The sequence below is a fragment of the Macrobrachium nipponense genome, chromosome 22 (assembly GCF_015104395.2).
Source record: "Macrobrachium nipponense isolate FS-2020 chromosome 22, ASM1510439v2, whole genome shotgun sequence".
Lineage (NCBI taxonomy): Eukaryota > Metazoa > Arthropoda > Malacostraca > Decapoda > Palaemonidae > Macrobrachium > Macrobrachium nipponense.
In genome coordinates this window covers 7,148,203-7,173,378 of record NC_087213.1, presented here as the reverse complement: position 1 = coordinate 7,173,378, position 25,176 = coordinate 7,148,203, and the positions used below count along the sequence as shown (strand labels likewise).

Here is a 25,176-nt window from a genome sequence, read left to right as displayed (position 1 = left end):
AGAAGAAGAAGAAGAAGAAGGGACGTAACCAATCATTAACATATTAACAAAAAGAGCCACATGCTCTCCTTGACACCTGTGCCCGAGGTACAGTGTCGCATTCATTTGCAGAATGATCCTGGCACCTACCCAGAGAAGGTAGCCAGCCTGATCTCTGCCAGTAGCACTAACCCTCTAACCCCTAGCCATTGTAATACTAACCCTCACTTAAATATAATTACCTCATTGCATTTCCCTCCTGGTCAATTAACCACTCATCAAACCCATGCATCATTACCTCTCATTATGTATTTTAACAATTCCGGCGACACATTACTGCTGTGCGTACCACACTCTGGAATGATTGCGTCTTCATTTAACTGTATTGAGTAGGTTAGGCTAATGATTTAGTACCAGGGCATTAGGTTAGTAGCAAGTAGAATTTTCAAGTAACCTTATCTAGGGGTAGAGTAGACTGTCGTCACAAGACAACCCGTAGTTATTACTTAGGCTAGACTACATCACTACATTAAGTTAGTACACTTAGCATCTTTGCCTATAAGTTAGGTAGGCCACTGTAGTTAGCTGTATCGCTGCTCAAAAAACTTCAAGTTGGAGTAGGAGAACTGGGTAGTCGAGACGATCAATTTATTTAAGCCAAGACCTTCACGCCCGAAAAGGGAGTGAATGCCTTCTTAACAGGGGGAGCTGTGACGTTTATAGATCGTTCGTCTACCCGCAATTAATTAATTAATTCGATTTGGAAAACGGCAGCCATTTCTTTAGAATATCAGCTGATTTTTAGTAACCGCGGGAAACCCAAAACCCGCCAGCTAGAGATAGGAAGTTACCCAGTTGGGGGAAAAGAGTCTTTTATCAGCTGTTGGGACGTATCTCAAAAGGGAAGGGTGTAGGCAGATTGGTACTTCTTAGACCTATACCTTAAGCTCTCTTTCCTGTGACCCCTCTGCTGGCTGTAAGCTTGTTTTCCAGGATTTGCCTTGATCGTGGGGGGTTAAGCTGACCTCCAACCCCCAAGCAACCCAACTGAATTCTGTCTCAGTCGGCTGCGAGACGTGATCTCGGACAGAGGTCAAATTACCTGCCTTCCTGTTAGGCCTACCCAGGGTGTGAGTGGCGCGCCGATGACCCAGGCCTCAGACAAAGGGGGCCATGATTTTCTACAAAGAGCCACTGAACACGACATCCAGGTACGTCTTGTGAAACAACATATTGCCAGTCCCTTATCACCTATTATAATTTTGATCCTCATTCTCCCAATTCAATTTCCAGCAACAAAAGGAATTCATCCTTTTGTTCCCTCTCACTGCCTCATGGCCGCATGCTTCCCCTTGTGTGATCGTCCCAGACCAATGGAGTCATTGCATGCTTCAGTGAAACCTTAAAAGTTCCTTCTCCCCAGTATTAGAGAATTAATTAATCAAAGCAAGAAGTAATTTTTCCTTTTATCTTGTTTAATCTGGGATTCTTTTCCAGATTCCATGAGTCACGTGCCGTCTCTCTGCCCACAAGTGTGCATTACCCAAGTTTTATGAAACCAGCTCGAATTAGTCACACTTTAGCCAGCTACCCACTTGTGAGTGATTCTAAGCCCCAACGTGGGGGCCAATAGCATTCATTTTCTCCAGGCCAGCACGGGCCTTTTTGTAAATAAATAGTTGTTAAGTAACGAGCTGAGTTTTCTGGCGACCTTCCCTCTAAAGAAATTAATAATAACTTTCAGCTTACGGTAAGTTAAAGCAATTCCCTCTTGAAATCCCTAAATTACTTCCGTTTACGTATCTAGCCTCTCTCAAGGCCGCTATATACGTAACAATATATATATATATACACACACATACACATACGGCCCGCGGTTAACAGCGCAATCACTTAGCGGCGAATCGGTTTTACGGCTGTTGTCCAAAATATTCATAATGTTGTTAGCAGCGCTGTTAACTGAAAATTGTGCCATAAAAATACCTTCAAATACTTTATTTTTTAATGAATAAATAAGGTATTTTAAGGTATTTTTGTGGCACAATTTTCAGTTAACAGCGCCGCTAGCCCGTTATGTCTAAAGAGTATATACATTTGTAGAAATACCATTCAGACCATAAAGGTTATGCAAAAAATATTAAACAATATTTATTGAGTTATTATATAAGTATTAGGGTAAAATATATGTCTCTGACGCAGTTCTTTGCCGAAAATAGAGAGCTAAATAAGTGCAAATTTAGCTATGGATGTGTCGATTTATAAATGTTCATGCTTTTATGTTTAAAATGTGTATGAAAATTTATTACATATAGTGTATTTTTATTTCTGCATAGAAATATGATACAAAGGCAATTGTTGAAACTGCCCTTCATGTTATCAGAGAGGATGTTTTTTCATGTTTGTTCTTGTGAGCCGCCACCTGTCGCTCTTCCAAAAATACTGAGTTGAAAAAAGTGCAAATTTAGCAGCCAATGTGTTGATTTTATAAATGTTCATGCTTTTATGTTTAAAATGTGTAGGAAAATGTATGATGTAGTATAAGGTATATTTATTTCTGCACAGAAATATGATACAAAGGCAGCTTTTGAAACTGCCCTTCATGTTATCAAATGGGATGTTTTTTCATGTTCGTTCTTGTGAGCCGCCTAGTGTTATAGTGGTTCGTCTCAGAAGCTGACGCATGGACCCAGCCCAGGCAGGTTAGGTGGGGTTTCAGGCTGTTTGGCTGCTAACCCTTCCGTTAATTTTGGTGGGGAAGGTGCCTTAGAGGAACCTACACATCCTTCTCGTTGTCAGTCTCCGTTGCTGGAGCAGGAGGGAGACTAGCAAGAGTTTCTGTCTTCCCTTTCGGAAGTTGTTGATCTCATTCGTGGGTTTAACAATTTGGAAAGTAGGATTCAGGCTCGGTCGCCTTACACTCCTTGCTTGGTAGCCTTGGTGGGAGCTACTCAGGAACCCAAATCATCTCTTCAGCTTCCTTTGTCTGGACACGTTCAGTCGGTCTTGCAGAAGGTTAACGCCTCTCTTTCGGACCGGGACGGTTCGCTTCGCTCTAGGGGTTCTACCAAACTACTACCCCCGCCTCTCACAAGACATAGGAAGTACTATGCTACGAGTTCTGCATTTTTGTTGTCACGCCATCTTAACCCAGACGTCATTCACCTGAAGCAGGGATTGACTTTGGAACAGGTGAGGTCGGTGGCTCCGTCCTTGTCTCCGCAAGATGCCTCAGCATTGGAATCTACGGCGGCCTCCATGTTGCAGACGGTTTCTTGGCTGGACCTCTGGTCTGTGGTTATTGCCAAGGTAGCTTCCAGCAGGTCCCCGGAAGGGTTGGTGAGTGCCTCCTCGCCTGCCAATCTGTTGCAGTCCGGGGGCAAGCGTTTTCATATTTGGCTCACCTCAGAACAGAGCGATCTGACATGTGCATTCTGGTTTTGTTTACATTCAAAAAATATCAGCCGATTTCATTTTACCGATATGATCAGTGTCTTAAAGATGCCGAATGGAATTTAATTTACGAAAGAAAGCTGGGTTTAAGAATTGCAACTACATTATTTATAAACATAATATATTAAATAATGTGCTACATTTTTTTTCAGGCAATGCTTTTGCCTACCAAAACATTTTGCAGTCTGCTCATTAGTTATTATTCGTAATTTCCACTCGTGCTTGACTTATGATGCTCGTAAATCATAGTTCCCAATTGTGCTTGACTTCAAGCCTTGTTGTTTACTAAGCAACAATATTTTCTTGGTATTATTTTATAATCAAATTAAAGGGTTTTGTGATATCGTTAGCCCCCCAGTTATCCTTAATATCAGGATTCTCTCCAATTTTAAAGGTGTAAATTTATGAGGATCTACTTTCAATGGGTATTACTCCACCGATGATGATGTCTGATGTCACACTATAAAGCATACAGCAGCTATGAAAAGTGCCCCTATTTTACAACAATAATTTGAGAGAAAAATTTTTTAATATCATAACACTTATTGAAAGATATTTTAAAGTGATTTTGTACACAGTATCCAGTAGACTGTATGATTTGTTTATGTCTGTTTACCTTTGCTCATGGCCACTAGCTAGCAATGTAAATTAGGGAATTTTTCTAAAGTTTATGATAAACTGACATAATTCGGCTTATATTTACTGTTTTATTAATTTGCTGAGAATTAGGCTTGATATTTAATGTTTTTCTTATTAGCAACAATAATTATGCTTACTCCTTACACTACATACTACATGCCTAGCCCATTACACTCAGTCAACCATCATATTATGGCCGAATTAGGTATACGTATGGCAGTTATTTTACTACAATATATATTTAAAATTGAAAAAAGTGCATTGAATGGTATGTTATTTAACAATGAACTTATTTAATTGTAAAATATGTTTATTTACAGGTAATGTTTTGTATAAAAAGGCAAGGTTAGGGTAATAACTGGTGGTCAAGAACAGATTAATCCATTTTCAGTTATTTCTTATGGGAAAAATTAATTCAGATCTCAACAAAATCGCATCTCGTCGCTGCTTCTGGAATGAACAAACATCAAGGTCCGGGGCTCTACTGTACATGAATCCTGATAAATAACTGATTTGGTTGTATTTGAAAATCGATTATAAACATATCAATTCTCCACTCCAAAGTACTTATAAATACAGTAATACAGTAGTGCTATTCTACCTAATGTATTGTAACTACTTACATTTCTACTCAATGCGTTTCCATCACTTTCATCATCAGACTTATCAGTAGACCCTCTGCTGCTGGAATCGTTACTATTGAAGTTTTCATCTAAGACTGGGAGCTCTTCAGAATTATCACGCTGTCTCTTTCCACTGGACTTTCTGGAACTATGATGAGGCACATTATCTGAATGACTTTTTTTCTGAAAGGAAAAAATTAATAAGGAATTATGAAATTGTGATTACAACCCACAACGCTGAATAAACTTTGATTTGAATGCACCGAGTCCCATAAATACTAGGGAAGTCTTGAAATTAACCAGTTTCAAGCTTATATTCAAATAATCAAGGATCAAGATCCTTATGGTTGGTATTCTGACCATAAGTAATAAAAAGCCAAGAACACCGGAATAACTCACTGAGCAATGATACACTGCATCTCAGTCAGGTGAGTATGCTCCTTCTAAGCCCTAATGAGCTAACTTGCAAATTGGAACACTGAATTTATTAAAAAGATTACTTTGAAAGTAACATCACTAAAATAACAGTTTTCAACATTTCAACAAAAACACCTTCATAAAAGCAGACTTGGAAGAACTATACAGCAGAAGAGAATTGTTGAAACCCTGCTGAAGTCAGGCAAACAATGGATAATTTTCAAGCTAGAAGCATTACATGCCAAGACATCATACTACTTACATTAAAGGTCAGAAATCAGCTCTTAATAATAAAATAAATACAGTGAGTACACAATCAATGTTTATAGAAAGTCAGCCGCACAATGAGAATGATATAACAAATATATCAACAACCACACCAGATAGTACTTAAATCTTTATGGTATAAGATACTTATTTTTTGTAAAGATGTTTAACTACACCTTTGAGTCATATTTCCAGACACTAATGGCTCACCAGAAGGATTAGTTTTCAAGTGAGATCTGAAAACTGGAGCAATGTCAAGCTGAAAGGGCCAGACATTGGTGGAAAGAGACTGAAGGAAATAGATGTAGCAAACAATGAAATTTGCAGTTAAAAGGTTATGGCAAAGCAACTTTAATACCAACTTCATGTGTAAGAGTAAAGCAAATAAATTGTAGACTTAAGCCCATAGTAAGTTGCTGTATTTTATACTAAAATCAAACCATACAGAATCACACTTCAACAACCTCATGAAGCTTGCTTAGGAGATGCAATCTTAAAAGAAAACTCAAAATTGGTGTATGGTACAATTTAAGTACGTAGCTGGCCAGCTAGATGCAAAGAAGACCAGAGGGAATGGAAGAAATAAAACACAGGAAACAGTGAAGTTAAGAACCAAAATAAAACTGCAAAGAGTCTTCAATATGGACTCCTGTGGAACATACTTGGCATATTGTTGAGATTACCTGTCACTTCAAGACCAAAAGAAAAATACACTAAGTAACTAGTTTCATAACAATTTACATCAGTTTTGATATAAATAATATGTTATCAGTTAAAGTTCTTATTGGAACACACATCAACTAGGATGGAGCCTTGATACTAGAGCCATTTTCCCTAAAAATTATTGTTCAATACATAAACCCTGATAAATAACTAGATCACAATTTTTTAAAAGTAAATTGCATTTTTCCTAACTATACAAACCTGAAGTCCTTTACACAAGGAATCACTTTCAGCACCAGCTGGAACTCGGTCGTAAGATTCTATAACAAGGTAGTTAGGCTGTCCGATAGTCGGGAGTCCCCTCCCAACTGGACATAAACATTCCACTTTGCTTTAGGCCCAGGAACAGATTGAGGGGTTGCATGAGGTGGGCATAAATGTAAAGGACCTCAGGTTTGTATAGTTAGGAAAAATACAATTTACTTTCAAAAACTGTGATTTGTTCCTACAAGTTATACAAACTATTGGTCCTTTACATAAGGAAGACTCACTGATTGGTGGGAGGAATCTGAGTCTTGTGAACAGACTGGTGTTTGCCCAACCAAGGTTCCCTCCCTGGTCATAAGAGCAAGGGAGGGAGCCTTGCCTCTGTCCAAATGATCAGAGTGAGATTACTGCAAGACCAGTGGGCAGACCTCTGGACCAATTCATAAGAGGGAGGCATGCGTCACCTCTTATGAATAGCAAGTAAGAATTTATAGTCGAAAGTAAGAGGCCAAATACAGAGTATTGGGTTTGTCTCCCCCTTTGTTAGGGAAGGGACGGATAAATGCTTCCATCCCTAATGAAAGGGAAAGAATGGAGCTCAGTCACATAGCTTACCTGCATCTGTCGCCCTCTCCAGCATGTGACGACTGATACTCTCTGCCCGAAGGAAGAGAGAAGAAGGAAGAGAAGCCAGTTACACTCTCATTCACTCTCCATTCACATAGTTACCACAAGGACGAGATGCAACTTTGTCCCATTAGAGGAGCTGGGTAAGCTACACGACTTGTTGAGCAGCCACCACGGGTCCCAAGGAAAAAGTGCCCAAGGACCTGTGGGCAATATCCTGAAGGTGGTCTGGTTAGACCACACCCGTGCCTTCAGCACCTGCGACACCGACAAGTTCTTGCGGAAAGCAAGGGTAGGACCTCTAACTTCGTGGGCTCTCGGATGAAAGGTACTGGTGTCGACGAAACTTCTTTCAGAGTCTCTTTCTGAGTCGTATGCTTTCCTGATTACCTCACGAAGCCAGAAAGAAATAGTGTTCCTGCACACTTCTTTCTTGGTCACCCCAGTGCTAACAAAGAGGCGTCGACACTCAGGCCTGAGATGGCGAGTTCTCTTCAGATAACCCCGTAGCACTCTAACAGGACAAAGTAGCATCTCTTCCACATCGTTACCAGTAAAGTCCTCTAGGGAGGGGGTCGTAAAGGACTCAAATCTATTGTCAGGGACCAAGGGATTCCGAGTCTTCGCTACGAAATCGGGACGAAATCGAGCATAACTCCTTAAGATGAGCATCACGTCCCATTCAAGGGGCCTGAGTTCCCTGGGTGGGCAAGACCTCTTGAAGCTCCTCATAAGGAGGGATATTTCCATGAAAGAGGAAATATCCACTCCCCGCAGCTTTAGGACTAAAGCCAAAGCAGCTCTATATCCTTTAACTACTGAAATGGAGAGGAGCTTCTCTCTGCGAAGAAAGACGAGGAAATTCGCTACCTGCTGAAGAGTGGCTCTGAGTGGAGAGAGACCCCATCTAAGACACCAACCACAGAAGACGGACCACTTTCCTTGGTATACTGCTACAGAGGACTGTCTGAGGTAACCCCGCCACCTCTGTTGCTGCTCGGCAAGAAAAACCTCTTGCTTGCAAGAGATGGTGGATAACCGCCAGCCGTGAAGACACGGAACGTACTGCCTGATGGTACCATTCCACGTGCAGTTGGCACAGCAGATTGTGCCATGGGGGAATCTCTCGTGGTACCTCCGAGAGAAGAGCCAGCAGGTCCGGATACCAAACGACCTGAGGTCATTTGGAAGCCACCAAAACCATCCGAAGGTTGCTGGTGACCAGTGCCCTGCTGATCACCTTGTGAATCAGACAGAACGGGGGAAAGGTGTACACTTCAAGGTTGTTCCACGGGTGTTGGAACGCGTCCCCTGGGTCCAGCATGACAGAGAAGAAAACCGTGAGTTTTCTTTGTACCAGGTGGCGAACAGATCCACCACTGGACGCCCCCGCAGGTCGAACAGCCTTTCCACCACGTCTGGGTGTAGAGACCATTCTGTCCCAATCACCTGATTCTGGCAGCTGAGCTTGTCTGTCACTATATTCCTCTTGCCTGGAATTTACCAGGCTGACAGCTCTACTGAGTGAGCCGCTGCCCACTCTTGCACCTGCACCATCAACTGATGCAATGGGAGAGACACTAGGACCACCCCCCTCCCCCCCGTTTGTTGACGTACGCCACTACCGTGGTGTTGTCGCTCATCAACACCACTGCGTGTCCCATCACACGTTCCCAGAATTCTTGGAGTGCCAAGAATGCTGCCTTGAGTTCCAGTATGTTGATGTTAAGTAGCTTGTCATGTCGATTCCACACACCTGAAACCAGCAACTCTTCCAGGTGTGTGCCCCAACTCTCAGTCGATACATCTGAGAACAGAAGCATCTATGGAGGGAGAGTATGCAACTGCACTCCTATTAAGAGGTTCCTGTTGTCTAGTCACCAGGCTAAATCCTCCCTCACTTCCTCCGTGAGAGGAACGAGGAAGGATTGCAGATGCCGAGCCTGTGACCAACACTCCTTCAGTCTCCACTGCAGAGACCGCAGGTGAAGACGCCCATGAGGAACTAACTTCTCTAACGACAACAGGTGACCGATCACAATCTGCCAAAGCTGAGCTGGTTGTTGCTGTCGTGACAGAGACCATCGAGCTGCCTCCCTGAACCTGCTGATCCTCGAGTCTGTGGGGAAAACTCGTGCTCCTACCGTATCGATCAGCATGCCCAGGTACTTTATTCTCTGGTTGGGCTTGAGATCTGACTTCTCTAAATTTATCACGATCCCCAGATTGCAACAAAAGTTGAGGAAGTGATCCCTGTCCTGTAGCAACTGCGAGTGAGGATAAACCAACTGTCGAGATACCTCAAAAGACGTATCCCAACCGAGTGGGCCAAAGCCAACACCAGAATGAACACTTGCATGAAAACCTAAGGGGTGGTCGAGAGTCCGAAACAACGTGCCCTGAATTGGAACACCGTCCCATCGAGGATAAAACGCAGGTACTTCCTGGAGGACCGATGGATGAGTATTTGAAAATAGGCATCCTTCAGGTCCACCGAAAGCCTGAAATCATTCTCCGACAGAATCAAGCACAGAACGTGCCGTTTCCATTGTGAACCGAGTCTGGCGAACGAATCTGTTCAGAGGAGAGAGGTCTATCACCAGTCTCCAGTCCCACGTAGGCTTCTCCACCAGGAAAAGCCGGCTGTAGAACCCTGGTGACGATTTCCCACGATTTCTACAGCTCCTTTGCTCAGCATTGTCTGCATTTCTTCTTTGAATGCTACGTCCCTGGCAGAACCGAGAATGTATGTTTGGTGATGGACCGGATGAGAAGTGAGGGGTGGCCTTGACTCGAAGGGGAAAAGATATCTCTCCCGTAGGACATCTACTACCCAGGTCACAGCTCTGTAGCGCTGCCATATTGTCCAAAGGCTCGCCAGGCAACCCCCCAACTTTCGGTAGCAGGTGAGGGGGAACGTTGTCCCTAGCGTTTTCCCTTTTGCTTAACCCCCTTCCTGCAAGAGGAGGAGGGCTGACACTTGCCTCTCAAAGTGAAGGAGGAAGGCTGGATCTTTCCCCACGCCCCCTTCGACGGTACAGAAGTCTTGGGGGCGGAGGAAGAGCTAACTTGGCTACAAGGCCTAGCCGCAGTTGAACAAGACGGTCCAGACGTCTTCATAACTGCCTGGTGTACCAAGCAGTCGCTGCCCTCAGCTCTCCATTTCTCCATCACAGCATCCACCATCTCTCTAGGGAAGAGAGAGGAGAAACCCAGTAATGGTCCATTCCTTAGAACTCTGGACCAGCCGACCTGGCTACTCGATTCAGGACAGCGTCCCTCCTCTTAAGTACCAGGTTGGCCCACAGATTAGCAGTCTGGTGGGCAAGGTAGGAGATAGCTCTACCTCCAGACTGACAAAGTCTCCTGAAAGCTGAGTCTTCTCCAGGAGATACCGGTCCCGAAGAAGCAATACTGTGAGGGACCACAGATCCAGCCAGGACACGGCCTGGAAGCCTGCCATAGCAGTTAACTCCAAGGCTGTTGCCTCTTGCTGCGTGAACCAGAGGTTCTCGGACAGCAGGTGTTGTGGAGGCAAGCCAGGAGTTAGACGAGCTAACTCCGGGTCAACCTGTTTGGTTGGTAAAGGGTTTGTTGAAGGCACATAGAAGCCCTGTAGATGAGGCAGAAGAGGGGGAAGCAACTTGTCTGACCTGCTGGCCCTAAGCGAAGCTTCTTGTCCTGAGAAAAGAGCGTTCACCGGGTCCAGCATACCGTAAGCCAAGGAGGACCATGGCAGCCCTACAGAAGCTCTGGGTTCCTTCTTCGGTCCCCACAACGACTCGAACCGGGAGGGACGGTCAGAGGGGGCAACCATTGATCCTTCCCCGAGGTCACTGTGCTGACGAAACAGCACGATGACCTCTGTGTCTCTGGAGTGACCGCGTCCTGAGGCGACGGACCATCAGGTCCATTCAGGCCGAGTCCCTCCCGAGACACTCTTCCTTCAGCAGGAAGAACCTCATCAGGCCCCCTGTGATCTCCTCTGACCACTTGAGCGTATGACCTCTCAGGTCCTTGGACTGAACTGGGCACATACGCTCTCATGGACGGACTGTGAGGAGCACACTCCTCACGGTACCCCTAGTCACCTCGCTGCTCCCAGTGTATCCCAAGGAAGCTGAAGGAACAGGTGAGGCAGATCTGATGCTCCCGCTCTGTCTACTGGCAGAACCAGTGGACAGAGGGCTGCAGGCGATCACAAACCCACGGTGATGACTGGTCTGCAGGTCTAGACGAGCGGTCCCCCTAAGGAGAAGCACTGGTCCAAGGACAGTGGCGTCGATCTCTCGTGTCAGGGAACACTACCGGCTGCCCGGGCCATCTGATCACGCTGGTGTGATCGACAGCCAGGTGACGGGTAGGATCCACCAACGCTATGAGAATGAGCACTACCCTCTCGACAGGCTGCAGGCGATCACCAACCCACAGCAATGACCAGTCTGCAGGTCTAGACGAGCAGTCTCCCTGAGGAGAGGCGCTGGTCCGAGGACAGTAGCATCGATCTCTTGCATCAGGGGAACCACTACTGGCTGCCTGGACTGTCTGATCACGCTGGCGTGATTGACGGTCGGGTGACGGGTAGCGTCCATCAACAAAATGAGAACGAGCACCGTCCACTCAACTCGTCACAGTCCCAGAAGCAGTCAAAGCTGTTCCCGGGGACTGGGGGGACCTCCTTCCGGTCTCACCTCTTGTACGGTCCCGCGGGACAGTCCTGTCAATCCTGGGAACAGGACGATCGTTACGGGAACGATTACTGGTTAGGCGAGACTCACCTGGGTGTCTCCTGTGCCGGAGTCCTGGCATTGAGTGTACTCAGCGCCACGGACCCCTAGTTGCATATTCACCGGTGTGTGCCCATACACCTTACTTACAGACCTTACAGTCTGTTCGGGTTGCCCCAGGTCCCTCAGTGTGAGGCACCTCTAATGTCTACCAGAGTTGCTAGTACATCTTCCGGTATATTTTGCATCTTCCAATCTTGGATGGTCTGGGATGCAGTTTAGATATTTGTCGAGCTTATTCTTAAACACATCTACGCTCACTCCTGATATATTCCTCAGATGAGCTGGCAACGCATTGAATAGACACTGCATTATCGATGCTGGTGCGTAGTGGATTAATGTCCTGTGTGCTTTCCTTATTTTTCCTGGTATAGTTTTGGGCACTATTAATCTACCTCTGCTTCCTCTTTCTGATATTTTTAGTTCCATGATGTTTTCTGCTATTCCTTCTACCCGTTTCCATGCCTGAATTATCATGTAGCGTTCTCTTCTCCTTTCTAGACTATATAATTTCAAGGATTGTAGTCTTTCCCAGTAGTCAAGGTCCTTAACTTCTTCTATTCTAGCTGTAAAGGACCTTTGTACACTCTCTATTTGTGCAATATCCTTTTGATAGTGTGGGTACCATATCATATTGCAATATTCAAGTGGACTACGAATATATGTTTTATAAAGCATAATCATGTGTTCAGCTTTTCTTGTTTTTAAGTGCCGTAACAACATTCCCTTTTTTGCTTTACATTTTGCCAATAGAATTGCTATTTGATCATTGCATAACATGTTCCTATTCATCATCACACCAAGGTCTTTAACTGCATCCTTATTTGTGATTGTCTCATTATTAGGTCCCCTATATGCATATAGCTTTCCTGGTTTATTATCAATTTCAGCATTAAATGCACCTTTTGTGATAAAACTATTAAAAAAACCAGGTATAAAAATTTTTAGTGGGTTTTTCTTGAGTTTTAACAAACAAAATAGGCTGTTTTTAGCGATTTTATAGGGGTTCCAACTATTCGTGGGTTCTAACCATTCACAGGGGGGTCTGGTACGCATCCGCCGCAAATACGGGAGGACCACCGTACAGGCGGCCCTCGGTTAGCAGCAGGGGTCCCGTTCCTGGCTGCCGACGCTAAGTGATTTTCGACACTAAGCGATTTTAAAGCCTACGGCCGCCTACACCTGCTTTCGAAATTCTAAACCAGTTAACAGCAACTAGACCAGCCAAATGGCTCCGTAATCGCGCAATGGCGCAATAAGTAAAATTATATTTATGCAGTATAGTACTATAGAATTTACTGTACAGTACATTATAGTATTACAAACACTAAAATGGAAAAAAAGCCTAGCTTTAATTCTTTGGGTGTCTAGAGTATGTAAAGATATAATAGGGTTTTGTACAGTGTACAGGTGGCTGTAGTGTTTAAGTTACGATAATCCGATTTTATGAGAGACCAAATTATAAAATAGCCTAACTTAATCCCATCTTCTAGTTACATAAGTTCAAAAACAGCAAAAGAGAATGATAAAGTATGGTTTTAACGTTATACTCGTTGCATAAACATGTACAGCCATGAACAACTGAACGAGAAACAATTTTTTTTTTCTAAATACGTACAACCGAATTGGATAACATCTGTTTGGCTTATATTTCAATCATCGTACTATAGTACACCATTACCGTAATTGTTATAAATGACGTTATGTAGAATAGAACTGAGATATCTTAATGTAATAACTTTATTCGCTATAGATCAAAGATCAATATAGATCAAAGATCAATCGGAAAATATACTGTTACATTTAAACCTAGTTATAACTGAAGCTGAGAAAACTGTTCAAGCTGCTAATGACTATTATCGTGCATTGGCAACAAGGAAAAAACTCCAGTAAACATATGTCATCAAACACATCCATAGATAAAATTGAGATAAAATCATTCTAATCAAAACTACTGTGCTTGAAAGAACACATTTTACTGTTGGTTTCACGCCGGTTTAAGATGAATCATTTAAAGTTCGTATTACAATGATATAAAGGAAAATTGCGAACAGAATCATGTAATTTTTTTACGCAATAACCATGCCGCCAACGTAAGCTGGTTTTAGATTTGACGTAGTATTTTATAATACAACAATATGAGAATACATACAATATTATTGGATGCAGTGAAGTAATGTATAACTTTTTAAAGGGTTTATGGAAAAGATGCATAAAAAAAATAAAACCATGCTTTTCGGAACAGTGGCAGACAAGAACGAACATCCTCTGACAATGTGGAGGGTAGTTACAAAAGCTGCCTTAATTTGTATCATATTTATGTACAAAAATAAAAATACCCTATACGTAATATATTTTCATACACATTTTAAACTTCAAAGCATAAACATTTATAAAATCGACATCGATCGCTAAATTTGCACTCTTTGTAACTCGATATTTTCGGAAGAGCAGCAGGCAGCGGCTTACAAGAACAAACATGAAAAAAATGATATTGTTATGATACAATAAAGTTTGTTCATACTTACCTGGCAGATATATATATAGCTGTATTTTCTGAAGTCCGACAGAATTTTAAAAACTTCCGACACACGCAGTGGTCGGCCAGGTGGTTAGTACCCATTCCCGCTGCTGGGAGGCGGGTATCAGGAACCATTCCCATTTTCTATTCATAATTTTTATTTCCACTGTCCTCTGAGGGGAGGTGGGTGGGTACTTGATTATATATATATCTGCCAGGTAAGTATGAACAAACTTTATTGTATTATAACAATATCATTTTGTTCATGAAACTTACTGTCAGATATATATATAGCTGAATCCCACCTTTGGAGGTGGGAAGGGACAGAATAGAAGGATTTTGGGAAACAAATGCATGCAGATGATTTACATCTTGGTTCCACCTGTTAGCATAGCTGACTTTGTGATTACTGTCACCCAAGTCTGCTTCTGCTTTACTAGAGTTGCCAGCGAGGTAGAGACCTATAAAGCTGGTGCACTCCAGATGATCTGTCAACGGGGGCGTGACCACAATGTGACTAGACCATATTGACCATACCATGAGGGCTAAGAAGTAAAATAAATATATATATATAAATATATATATCACCACCTGACCAACCTAGCCAAAGTTAAGGTGTGTTAACTAAGGCTTAAGAGTTAAGAAGTCACTTGTCGGCGACTCAACAACTAAATTAAGAGCTCTTCCTAACCATTTTCTACAGGATAGGATGAGTGGTACTTCTTGCCCCAAAGATTGTGTCTGCAGACACGTATGGCCCTAGCGAGCAGCAGATCTCATATGCCATCTTCACATCTCGCAGGGAGTGTGAAGTGAACACAGAGTTGCTTCGCTAAAACATGGTACTCAGGATGTTGCTGAGTGCCATGCTCTGTTGAAAATGCTTCCGAGGCTGCGCCCTCACCTCGTGAGCATTCAGATAAAAAGATTTCAAATCTTTGTGCAAACACAATGAAGGAGCATTTTTGAAAGAACTCCTTAACACTGAAGCCAGGGTGTTCTTCGATATGGGCAAGTCTGGTCTTTTTCGGAACACTGCAGATTGCCCGAATGACTTCGACTTTCTTGAGTTTTATGTAGATAAAACTTGAGAGACACGACAGGGCACAGGACTCTCTCTGGCTCCTGCCCACTAACTTGTGCCATCCTTGCTTCCAAGCTCCTGGCCCAAGGACAGAACGGGTTTCCATTCTTAGGCCACAACGGAAGGCTTAGAGAGCACACCGCCTTGTGTTCTCTAAAGCCAAAACTTGTGACGATGGCTTAAAATCTCACTAACCCTCTTTGTCGTATCTAGGGTGGTTAGAAGAAGGCCTTCCTGATCACATGCAAGAAGTTAACAGGTAGGAGAGGTTCGAATGCTTTGACATCAAGAACTTCAGACTACGTCTAAGTTCCATATTGAAAGCTTCGATCTGGACATGCACAGTCAGTCCGTCTGTACTAAAGTCAGGTGACCGACCAGTTGACCAGTCAGATGAATCAATGGACAGCAAGGCTGTACCCTGAAGACCATAAGGCACTATTCTTCGCTGAAGGATGAGTGTCTGGACTGCCTGGGCGATTCAATCTAAGCAAACCTTGGGGGGTGTATCAACGCAACCCAACGTCGTCAGCGAATCAACTCCTGACTTGAGCTTCTGGTGCCAGGAGAAAGAAGCGAGGAGCAAAAAGGCGATTCAGTCCCGAAGGAAGAATGCCTGACAGTCCAACCTGGTCTCATGTTACACGATCATCGGGGGTGTATAAACGCAACCGACTTCGTCAACAAGAAACTCAGGGCTACTATATGTCGCCTGATCTCGCACGAGTGTCTGACTCCGAGAAAACAGGTGAGACAAAAAGTAGATGGTGAGCGAGATTCGAGATTCCACAGAACTCAAAGATCGTGAAGGGCTTTGTTGTTTGACAGACGCAAATCTCTGAGCCCAAAGGCCGTCAACAACATATTTGCGTATTCTTTAATAGTTGTGACTGCCAGCTTATCCCAATCTTCAGACGGAAATGGAAGACGGTAATCTTATTCCTGTCAACATCTCGATAGCCTGAACGTAGTCAGACTCAGAGCGGAGAGGTAATAGGTACCTTTCGAGTTAGAGTAGACCGACTCTCTCGGAAAAGGTCCTTGGAAAGTGAACTAGGAAGTATGTGACCTCTGTGAATCCAGGATCCTGAAGTCCAACATGTCGCTCCCTGTGACCTCATAAATCCTCTTATTACATTTCCTAAGCGATTGAAAAAGGGGAAAAGAGACTAAACATCCATCCCCGTTCAATATCATAGGATGGCGTTTAATGGTACCGATCCCGGATCGAGAATAAGGGAGCAGAGAAGAAGAAGCCTCTTCGTCCTCAACATATCGAAGAGAAGAATGAAAGGGCGTCCCTAAAGTCTCCATAACTCTCAACTTACTTCTAAAGAAAGATTCCACTCGGAAGTCAATAGTTGCTGCCGTCGATCGAGACGATTCGTACGGACTTTTGCAATCCTGTAACGAACCTCTAGAGGATCGTTACATTCTACGCCTGTTGTTATAATAGGCTCTTTCTCGTAAACTCGAACAGGGACGGAGAGAAGATACTTCTTAAGATATGAGAGAGCTGTGGAAAATCAGAGTTGATCTGGACCACTGGTTCCCAAAAACTCGTTTCGAGGACTGGAGGGACTACCGAATCGCTTTTACTTCTTTCAGATTAAGATCCAGGACATCTGAAACCCTATCCAGATGTCCGGCACCTTCTTTCTATCACCTCAGGTGATAGACGCACTGAGAGATTTTCAGAATCATTCCTAGATCTTGAATAATATTTCAGTTTCCCGGTAGGAAAAAACTGTGGTCTGAATTGCAGTCTATTCGGGGAAACAAACTTCTTCAGGAAGGAAATGGTCCCCAGCAAGCTCATCCATTCCCTCCCCGAGTATGCTTACTTCCCTAATAAGGCTGCGCTTTGCCTAAGCAGGAGAGCATTTAAAAGTGCAATGTTGCGGTAGACTCGTAGTTCTATACCGTGCGGTAACGAGCACCGAAAGGATTGAGATAACTCTGTTGAACATAGTAAGGCAAAACGAATGCAACGTTTATTCATTCACGTAAGAAATCCCCTCAATCTTAGGCTAAAGTCCGTGAGTGTAGGACAGAGATACAGTTAGTCAGTCAATCCCGCAGGAGAGACGTAACCGCCCAGCACAGAGATACGGTTAGTCAGGCATCCCGCAGGAGAGACGTAACCGCCAGCACAGAGATACGGTTAGTCAGTCAATCCCGCAGGAGAGAGAGACGTAACCTACCGAGCATGACAGCGCACGATCTGTTACTGGCTCGGTTGGACTGGAGGACAGACACAGCGTGACAGCAGCAGCCAGCAGCTTACGAACGTCGTCTCTTAACTTTATGTCTGGGTTGCCAGCTACCCTATTCTACGAAGAAATAGGTCCGTTATTTTTGAGCAGAAAGACTCTCAAGCTGGTATATTTAAGCGAAACAGAAAACGCTAAATATATAGATGCGTTTGTGTCGTCAGAACACTACCATACAACGGTAAAAGATAAATCGGAAACTCCTGGAAGGCTGCAGGGAGTAACGATTAAATGTCCTTAAAATAGACAATAGACCTCTCGGTTGCCATCCGAAGAGGTAACTACAGCAAGCGTATATGACTTGAACCAACCAGAAATAAAATAACGCAAGGCAAAATATGAAATTATATCACAATAAAGTTTGTTCATACTTACCTGGCAGACATATAGTATATAGCTGAATTCGGAAATACAGCTACATACATATCTGACAGGCAAGTTTCATGAACAAAACTTAAGAGAATCGAAGCAGTCAGCTCAAGCTTCTTATGTTGTTGGACATAAGCGTTCATTGATGTAGTCTACAAGTCTATTTCTTGTACGAGTCTGCGAATGACGAATGAGAGCTCTTCCGAATCTTGTCAATAAGAGCTTATTCGCTTACGCAATATCAAGTTAATGAGATGTTTGTCAATGAGAACTAACCCATTTACGGGACAAAGATATTTTGTCAATGAGGGGATACCCACTTACTTGACAAAACGATAGTATATTGTCAATGAGGGAAAGTCACTGAATTGACAAAACGTAATCCAGGAAGTCGAGCATTTTAGTTTTCCGATTCCCGTCTCAAACGAGGAAGGGGCAAGAATCCTGTTAAGAGACTGGGCTTACGGCAGGTAGAACGACGATGTTCAATTCGGCAGCGTAGTCCCGACTAGAAACTAACAAAATCTATCATCTGAAAAACCCTTTCAGATAGGCTAAAAAGCTTGCAAAATTATCCTGGGAAGAGGAAGAAACTCTCCAACCAGCTTCCTCTCCCGTATCACAACTAATGCCTGCTAAAGCTTAAAATTTATTGGCAGTATGGCAAAGGAAGTCCTGTCTTGCGCTTTCCTGAAGAGCGTCCTTTTGATGAGTGCCTTTGCAAGAATCCTACTGAACGTTGCTGAGAGTCCTGACGTGCAGGACATCGAGCCTTTACATAACCCGTAACTGCCTTATCGCAAAGTCTTGACTGCGGTAGAGAAACGAGATCTTCAATGAGATCTTCCCTTGAGCTTTCCTTAACTCCATCCACCTTTGCGAAAAGCAATATAATATTGACAGAGACCTCTTGAATTCACGAAACCCGAGGTCTTGCTGGGTTTCGAAGACGAAGTTGTCTGTTCACTTAAGCTTCCTCCGAAGCACTGCTTACTTCACATTCTTTGCATGTGAGGTATAAGGTATCACCGAAGGTAGAGGTAAAAATTCTTGAGGCCCAAATCGTAAACAAGAGCTTGAAGAGTTCAACAGAAACGTTCAGCCAGGCGACACACCTGGCGTGCGCGCCAGCGTCCACTGGCGAGCAGCGAGCACGCTCAGTGTCCACTGGCGCGCGCGGCGCGCGCTCGGTATCCACTGGCGTGCGCTCGGCGTCCACTGGTGCGCGCTTGGCGTGCACCCGCGCGCGCTTGGCGTCCATCCGAACGTCCCGTCCAAGCCGAGCGTCAAAAGAAGCGTGCAGAAAAGCGTCACGCTCCTGACAGGCGTCAAAACAAGCGAGATACATCTCGGAGAGAAATCCGACTGCACGAAAGTCTCAGGAGAAGGGTTGATCGTGTGAGAATACGAGGGGCGAGGGAACGCCTTCTTATTCTCACAGTAACAAAGCTCGGACGTCCGCTCTCAAAAGCGTCCTGCTACTAAGACTTCTTTTTCATATTTCTCGGTGGAAAGACGTACACGTGATAAGGCGACGTTCGCCTTCTTACTTCTCACTGGAACGCATAACGAGAGAGAGAGGACGTGAAGCGTCCTCTTCTATAAAGCTTCTATTTAGAGGGCGCGAGTCCTTCCGAAAGCTCCAACCCCTGCGCGGGGAGGACGCTTCGGAGGACGAGAAGCAATCCTTCAGGATTCGTGCACGTGCACGCACTTAGGCAGTCTGGGGATTTTCATCAGAAACTGCCGAAGGCACGTCAGATCGGTGGGGGTTCCTCGTAACCCTCCTTCGGCTTTCGACATGCTCTCTCCCCGGGTCCTGGGAGTCAAGCAGAGGTCCCGGCCTAGAGGCGAAATAAGGCCGATCTGACGCACCCTCCACTACACAAGGGGCACTGTCATTGCACTTAGCCACTTCACTATTGCTCTCTAAAGCAAGCACTTTCGATTCTAAGATACGAATCGAAAGAGTATTAGAGAAAGGGCAATAACCTCTACAGAAACTGTTTAGGGCCCGAAGGCAACATTACAGGGTTATGAGAAACAATAACAGAAGCAGCACTCTTCACAACAATGAAGGAGAGCGATCACCTCTCCCAGACATATTCATAACCCGTAGGCCATACTACAGGGTTAGGCAAAAAAAAGTCTACAGGAAGGTTAACAGGTTCACTACCCTGACTTTTGTTTACTGATTAATTGCGTACATACGAATCATACGTTTTCCTTACGGAATTAGACATATTTACTTATTAATTGCGTACATACGAATCATACGTCTTCCTTACGGAATTAGACAAAGTCTCACACTCCTTACATGACAAATCTCAACAAAGAAGCAAGACTCATACCCCTCGTGCATACCAAGTGCGGATCTACCGAAGCTTTCGGTAGCCACACCCTATCTTTGCAGACAACACCCTCTGAAACTAGCCTAACTAGATTCAGATATCTTATGCAAAAATGAATCAAATTCAAATCAATTTAAGATAGCATATGCCTAGCCACAAATCCAAGTAAATCAATTAAAAGACAATTAGGATACTTAGCGGCAATGAAGTTTCCAAAATCTAAGACGGAGGTACTGGAAACAGGTGTTTCCAGCACCGGCGACAGAAAAATTATGAATAGAAAATGGGAATGGTTCCTGATACCCGCCTCCCAGCGGCGGGAATGGGTACTAACCACCTGGCCGACCACTGCGTGTGTCGGAAGTTTTTAAAATTCTGTCGGACTTCAGAAAATACAGCTATATATATATCTGACAGTAAGTTTCATGAACAAACATCCCATTTGATAACGTGAAGGGCAGTTTCAATAGCTGCCTTTGTATCATATTACTGCGCAGAAATAAAAATACCCTAGACGTAATACATTTTCATACACATTTTAAACATAAAAGCATGAACATTTATAAATCGACACATCCACAGCTAAATTTGCACTTATGTAACCCGATATTTTCGGCATAGAGCAGCGTCAGAGGCATATATTTTACCCTAATACCTATGCAATAACTCTCCATAAAATTTTTTAATATCATTTGCATAACCTTTATGGTCTGAACGGCATTTCTACAAATGTATGAATTCGTTAGCCATAACGAATTCATACATTTGTAGAAATGCCGTTTACGAAAGTTTGGTAAAAACTGATGTTTACAATGTTTTTGAGTGAAAACATTTACACTTTTACACATTGCTGATTTTTTGTGTTTGTGTTTGTTCCATTGTTTGTGCACTATTTCCATAACGGTGCTATTGACCGAAAATTGTGCCGTAAAAATACCTTAAAATGCCTTATTTTTTAAATGAATATTTTTGACGACAGCCGTAAAACCAATTCGCCGCTAAGCGATTGCGCCGTTAACCGCGGCCCGCCTGTACTTGCTTATCAACTCATTAACATTTTACTTTGTTGCATTACTCATTGTAATGATGATTTAATCAAAATATCACTACTGAAGCGATTACCGAACAATATCTGGTCAGTAACAAGCGTGAACATCTGTCCGAGAAACCACTGTTTACATATTAGTCTGACACTCGTCAAAGAGTAGTTAAGGGGGCCGGCCGGAACCCCTATACGTATATGGTGGTATAGGGCAAAAAATGCTAAGTCATGAAAAAATTCATGGAGCTTCATATGGCAATTGAGAATACGTATACGAAATATTTAGTCAAAATTCCTCTTACTCTCGTAGTTACAGGGTAATTAGTTAACGTAACTCAATAAGCCTAAAACATTGATCCGAACAAGAAAATGCAATATTTCTTCTATTATCATAAATTTTGATAATTATTGTCAAAGAAATTGGGAGAAATGGCATCTGTAGACATTCCCCGAGTCGAGAAGGGAGACTTCAGCTCAGCTACCAAGTCCAGTCATGATTCAGTGCTATCACAAATTTCAAGTAGTCTACACGTTCGATTTCACCTCTGACATTCGCTTGCTTTTACGTTTCTTTGTGTGTGTTTCGGCAAGAATTTCATAATGCCAATGAGGAAAAGACAAGGAAAACATCTCACTAACATACAGACGAAGAAAAATTGCTCAAGTATTATTACAGAATATCATAATATACGCATAGTTAGTGATGAGAGAGGGGAGGGTTATGTAGTAAGGGTTGCGTAGTAACGCCCCCGTCTTGCCTGACAGCACACGTCACACTGTGCCCAAGGATACGATCTTTGAGCAAAGAGATCTTCATTTATGATAAATAACAAAGTTTTGGTTTTTTAATACCCAAAATGGAAAATGAAATTCATAATAATCATGATTTATTAAATTGTCTTTGTAAAAAGAGAGTACACCTTTGAGTTTCACCTCTGACATTCTCTTGCATTTACGTTTGTTTATCTTTGTTTCGGCAAGAATTTCATCATGCCAAAGAGGAATGAATATACAAGGAAAACATCTCACTAACATACAGAAGAAGAAAATTCGCTGTAATAAGCCGAGTTAGTGAAGGGGAGAGAGAGAATTGTATAGGAAGGAGTGCCCCATCTTGCCTCAAGCAGTGCCCCAGGCTACGATATATGAGCAAAGGGATCAGCATTTAAGATTAAATTATGATAAATAAAATAGTTTTGGTTTATTAATACACAAAAAAGAAATATACATTCATAATAATCATTATTTATTAACACTGTCTTTATAGAAATACGAAGGAAAACTTTGAACGGCCGTATCTCAAAACTATACTTATTGACCTTCAAAATCTATCTTCTCACTTAGTTTTAAAGCTATAACATTGGAATTTGGTATATAACTCAGAAAGACATTATAGAACAATCAAATAGAGCCCTTTTTTCCAATTTTTGTTTCATCTTTTTTTTTTATTAATTTTTTTCTCCTGATTTATAGGGTTTATTTTTTTACCATATTGAAAAATTCATATCTAGCAAAAAAAAATGACTTTTAGAAAAAAAAAAACTCCCCATTCGATTGGAGGTCTACATCAGGTCTATATATGGTAGTAATCCCAGGTCTTAATATTAAATATCAAGGGAGGAGATAGAATTTGAAAAAAGGTTATTTTAGGGATAAATCACCCTGGCATCACAAAACCGAAGGTCAGAGGCGAAAATCATATGCGGTTTGGAGATGTCCCAAGTCACCTTAAATGGTATGAATATCAAAGTCCTGTCCTTAAAAAATGGCATTAGCCGGCCGGCCCCCTTAACCAATTAACTGCAATTTTGCTGTAATGTGAACTATTGATTTACTACTTGAGTAAAAAACAATAAAACAAGGAAAAACCTCATCCTGAAGCTTCTGGCTGAAGCTTTTCCACTTTCGGTTTATATACCAAAGTCTGGTAAATAACTGATGAAAAATGAATAACTGTTGCCGACACCAGATGTTTACATCAGGCGTCGCAGAAACGGAATGAGCTAATAGGCTGCTTTATTCCTAACCTTCTGGCTAGGGGACGAGATTGGTGTCACCTACACACTTTCGATGTCACTACCATGAAATTTAAACCTATACTGCTGCGAATAACAGAAACTATAGCTATGTAATTACTGGGTAAGTTGCATAATTCAAATAATGCTATTGTGAATTTGTGATTAAAAACTGCAAAACTGGAAGAATTTAGAGGAACTTTAATTGAGCATGTAATACAATAAATAATAAGAAGGTTCTGAATTCAATCAGTATCAAGCTCATATCTAAATATTCATTTAAATATTTTCTGATGAAAAGCCAAGCACAAAACTGAATAACACAATGAGTGATGACAGACTGCACCAAACCCAGGTGAAAATGCTAACCCTTAATGAGCTAATGAGCGAAGGTGATAATGGAAAGCAGAATTTACTTTTCAAAAGTAGTTTCTAAACCAGTTAGTTTTTTTCCATGCTCTCTCTCTCTCTATATACATTTTTCTTACAATGTTCCGGGTTACAATGATTTCTGACTTACAGCATGCCGCTGGAACAGAAACCCCCAGTAACCCGGAGACTGCCTGTACATACTGTAATAGGGCTGTTTTACATAATGTATTGTAACTACTTACATTACTACTCAGTTCTTTTCCATTACTTTCATTAGACTTATCAGTAGACTTTTTACTGTTGGGATCAACATCACTGGTTTCACCACATAATGGGAGCTCTTCAGAATTATCACATTGTCTCTGTCCACTAGACTTCCTAAAACTTCCAAGGGGTAGACCATCTAAGTGATTTCTATCCTGAAAAGATAAAATATGCTAAGATTGTGAAATTCTGATTACAAACTGCATCACAGGAAGAACTCTCATTGAATGCATGTATGCTGATAAATAAAGTGGAAGTTTTCAATTAAATCAGTATTAAACTTATACTTATTCACATATCCAAGGTTCAAGAAATAGTCTATTTTAAGTTATTTTGATGGAAAATAAGACCCTCATTTACTTTCCCTAACTAACAGATCAAAATAAAGATGGGGATCTTATATATAACATTAAGGTGCTCTGGTAGGCTAAAGTTCACCTAGACACCATACACTACCAGTACAGTGGACCTCCTGTATTCGAGGGGGATGCATACCAGGCATCCCCCCCTCCCCCCACAGCAAATCGCTAAAACCTGTGAATACTTAAAACCCCTCTAAAAATGCTTAAAGCTGCCTATTTTGTTAGTACAAACTCTAGAAACTCTCTAAAAATGCTTATACCTGAGTATTTTAATACTTTTATAACACAAAGTGCATTTAAACATGAAATTGATATGAAAACACAGTAATTAATGAATGTTTCTCTGAATAATACAGCGAACAGGTGAATTTCCAACAAATAATTGGTACATATGGTCCAGAGAGAAACTTCAAATAGGCAAGTCCACGAATTTGAGAATTCAAATACAGGGGGTCCACTGTACCTACTTTGTATTGTTCTCATTTAAAAACAAAGATAGCTAATTTCTCAATAAATTTTCAACCTACATTTTCTTTTGAAGTCTGCACAGTCAGAGTTTCATCCTCAGAATCCTCCAGTGTTGTAACTTCAAAATCTAAAGGTGGTAATGGTGGTTGTTCCTCTTCCATCAGTGAAGAATTTAGTTTCTGCCTTTTCTAAAAATAAAAGAAATTATGCAAAAAGATGAAGAAGTGAAAGGTAGGTGAATGGGGTCACCACTACCCTATCATAATCCAGCAGTACTTTGTCCTTTAGCATCAGGGAATTATATAGGGGGGTTGAGGTGGGATCACATTGAGGGGA

General features: G+C 42.4%; 1 protein-coding gene across 1 annotated transcript in view; it reads right to left on the bottom strand.

The window, feature by feature from the left end:
• Positions 1 to 25,176, bottom strand: part of LOC135198471 (DNA (cytosine-5)-methyltransferase 3A-like) — a gene marked incomplete in the record, with an annotated part of 337,711 nt that overhangs the window by 283,386 nt on the left and 29,149 nt on the right. The window contains 3 exon segments of the mRNA XM_064226041.1: positions 4,692 to 4,874; positions 23,989 to 24,165; positions 24,900 to 25,028. Coding sequence (XP_064082111.1) covers positions 4,692 to 4,874; positions 23,989 to 24,165; positions 24,900 to 25,028 — 489 coding nt within the window.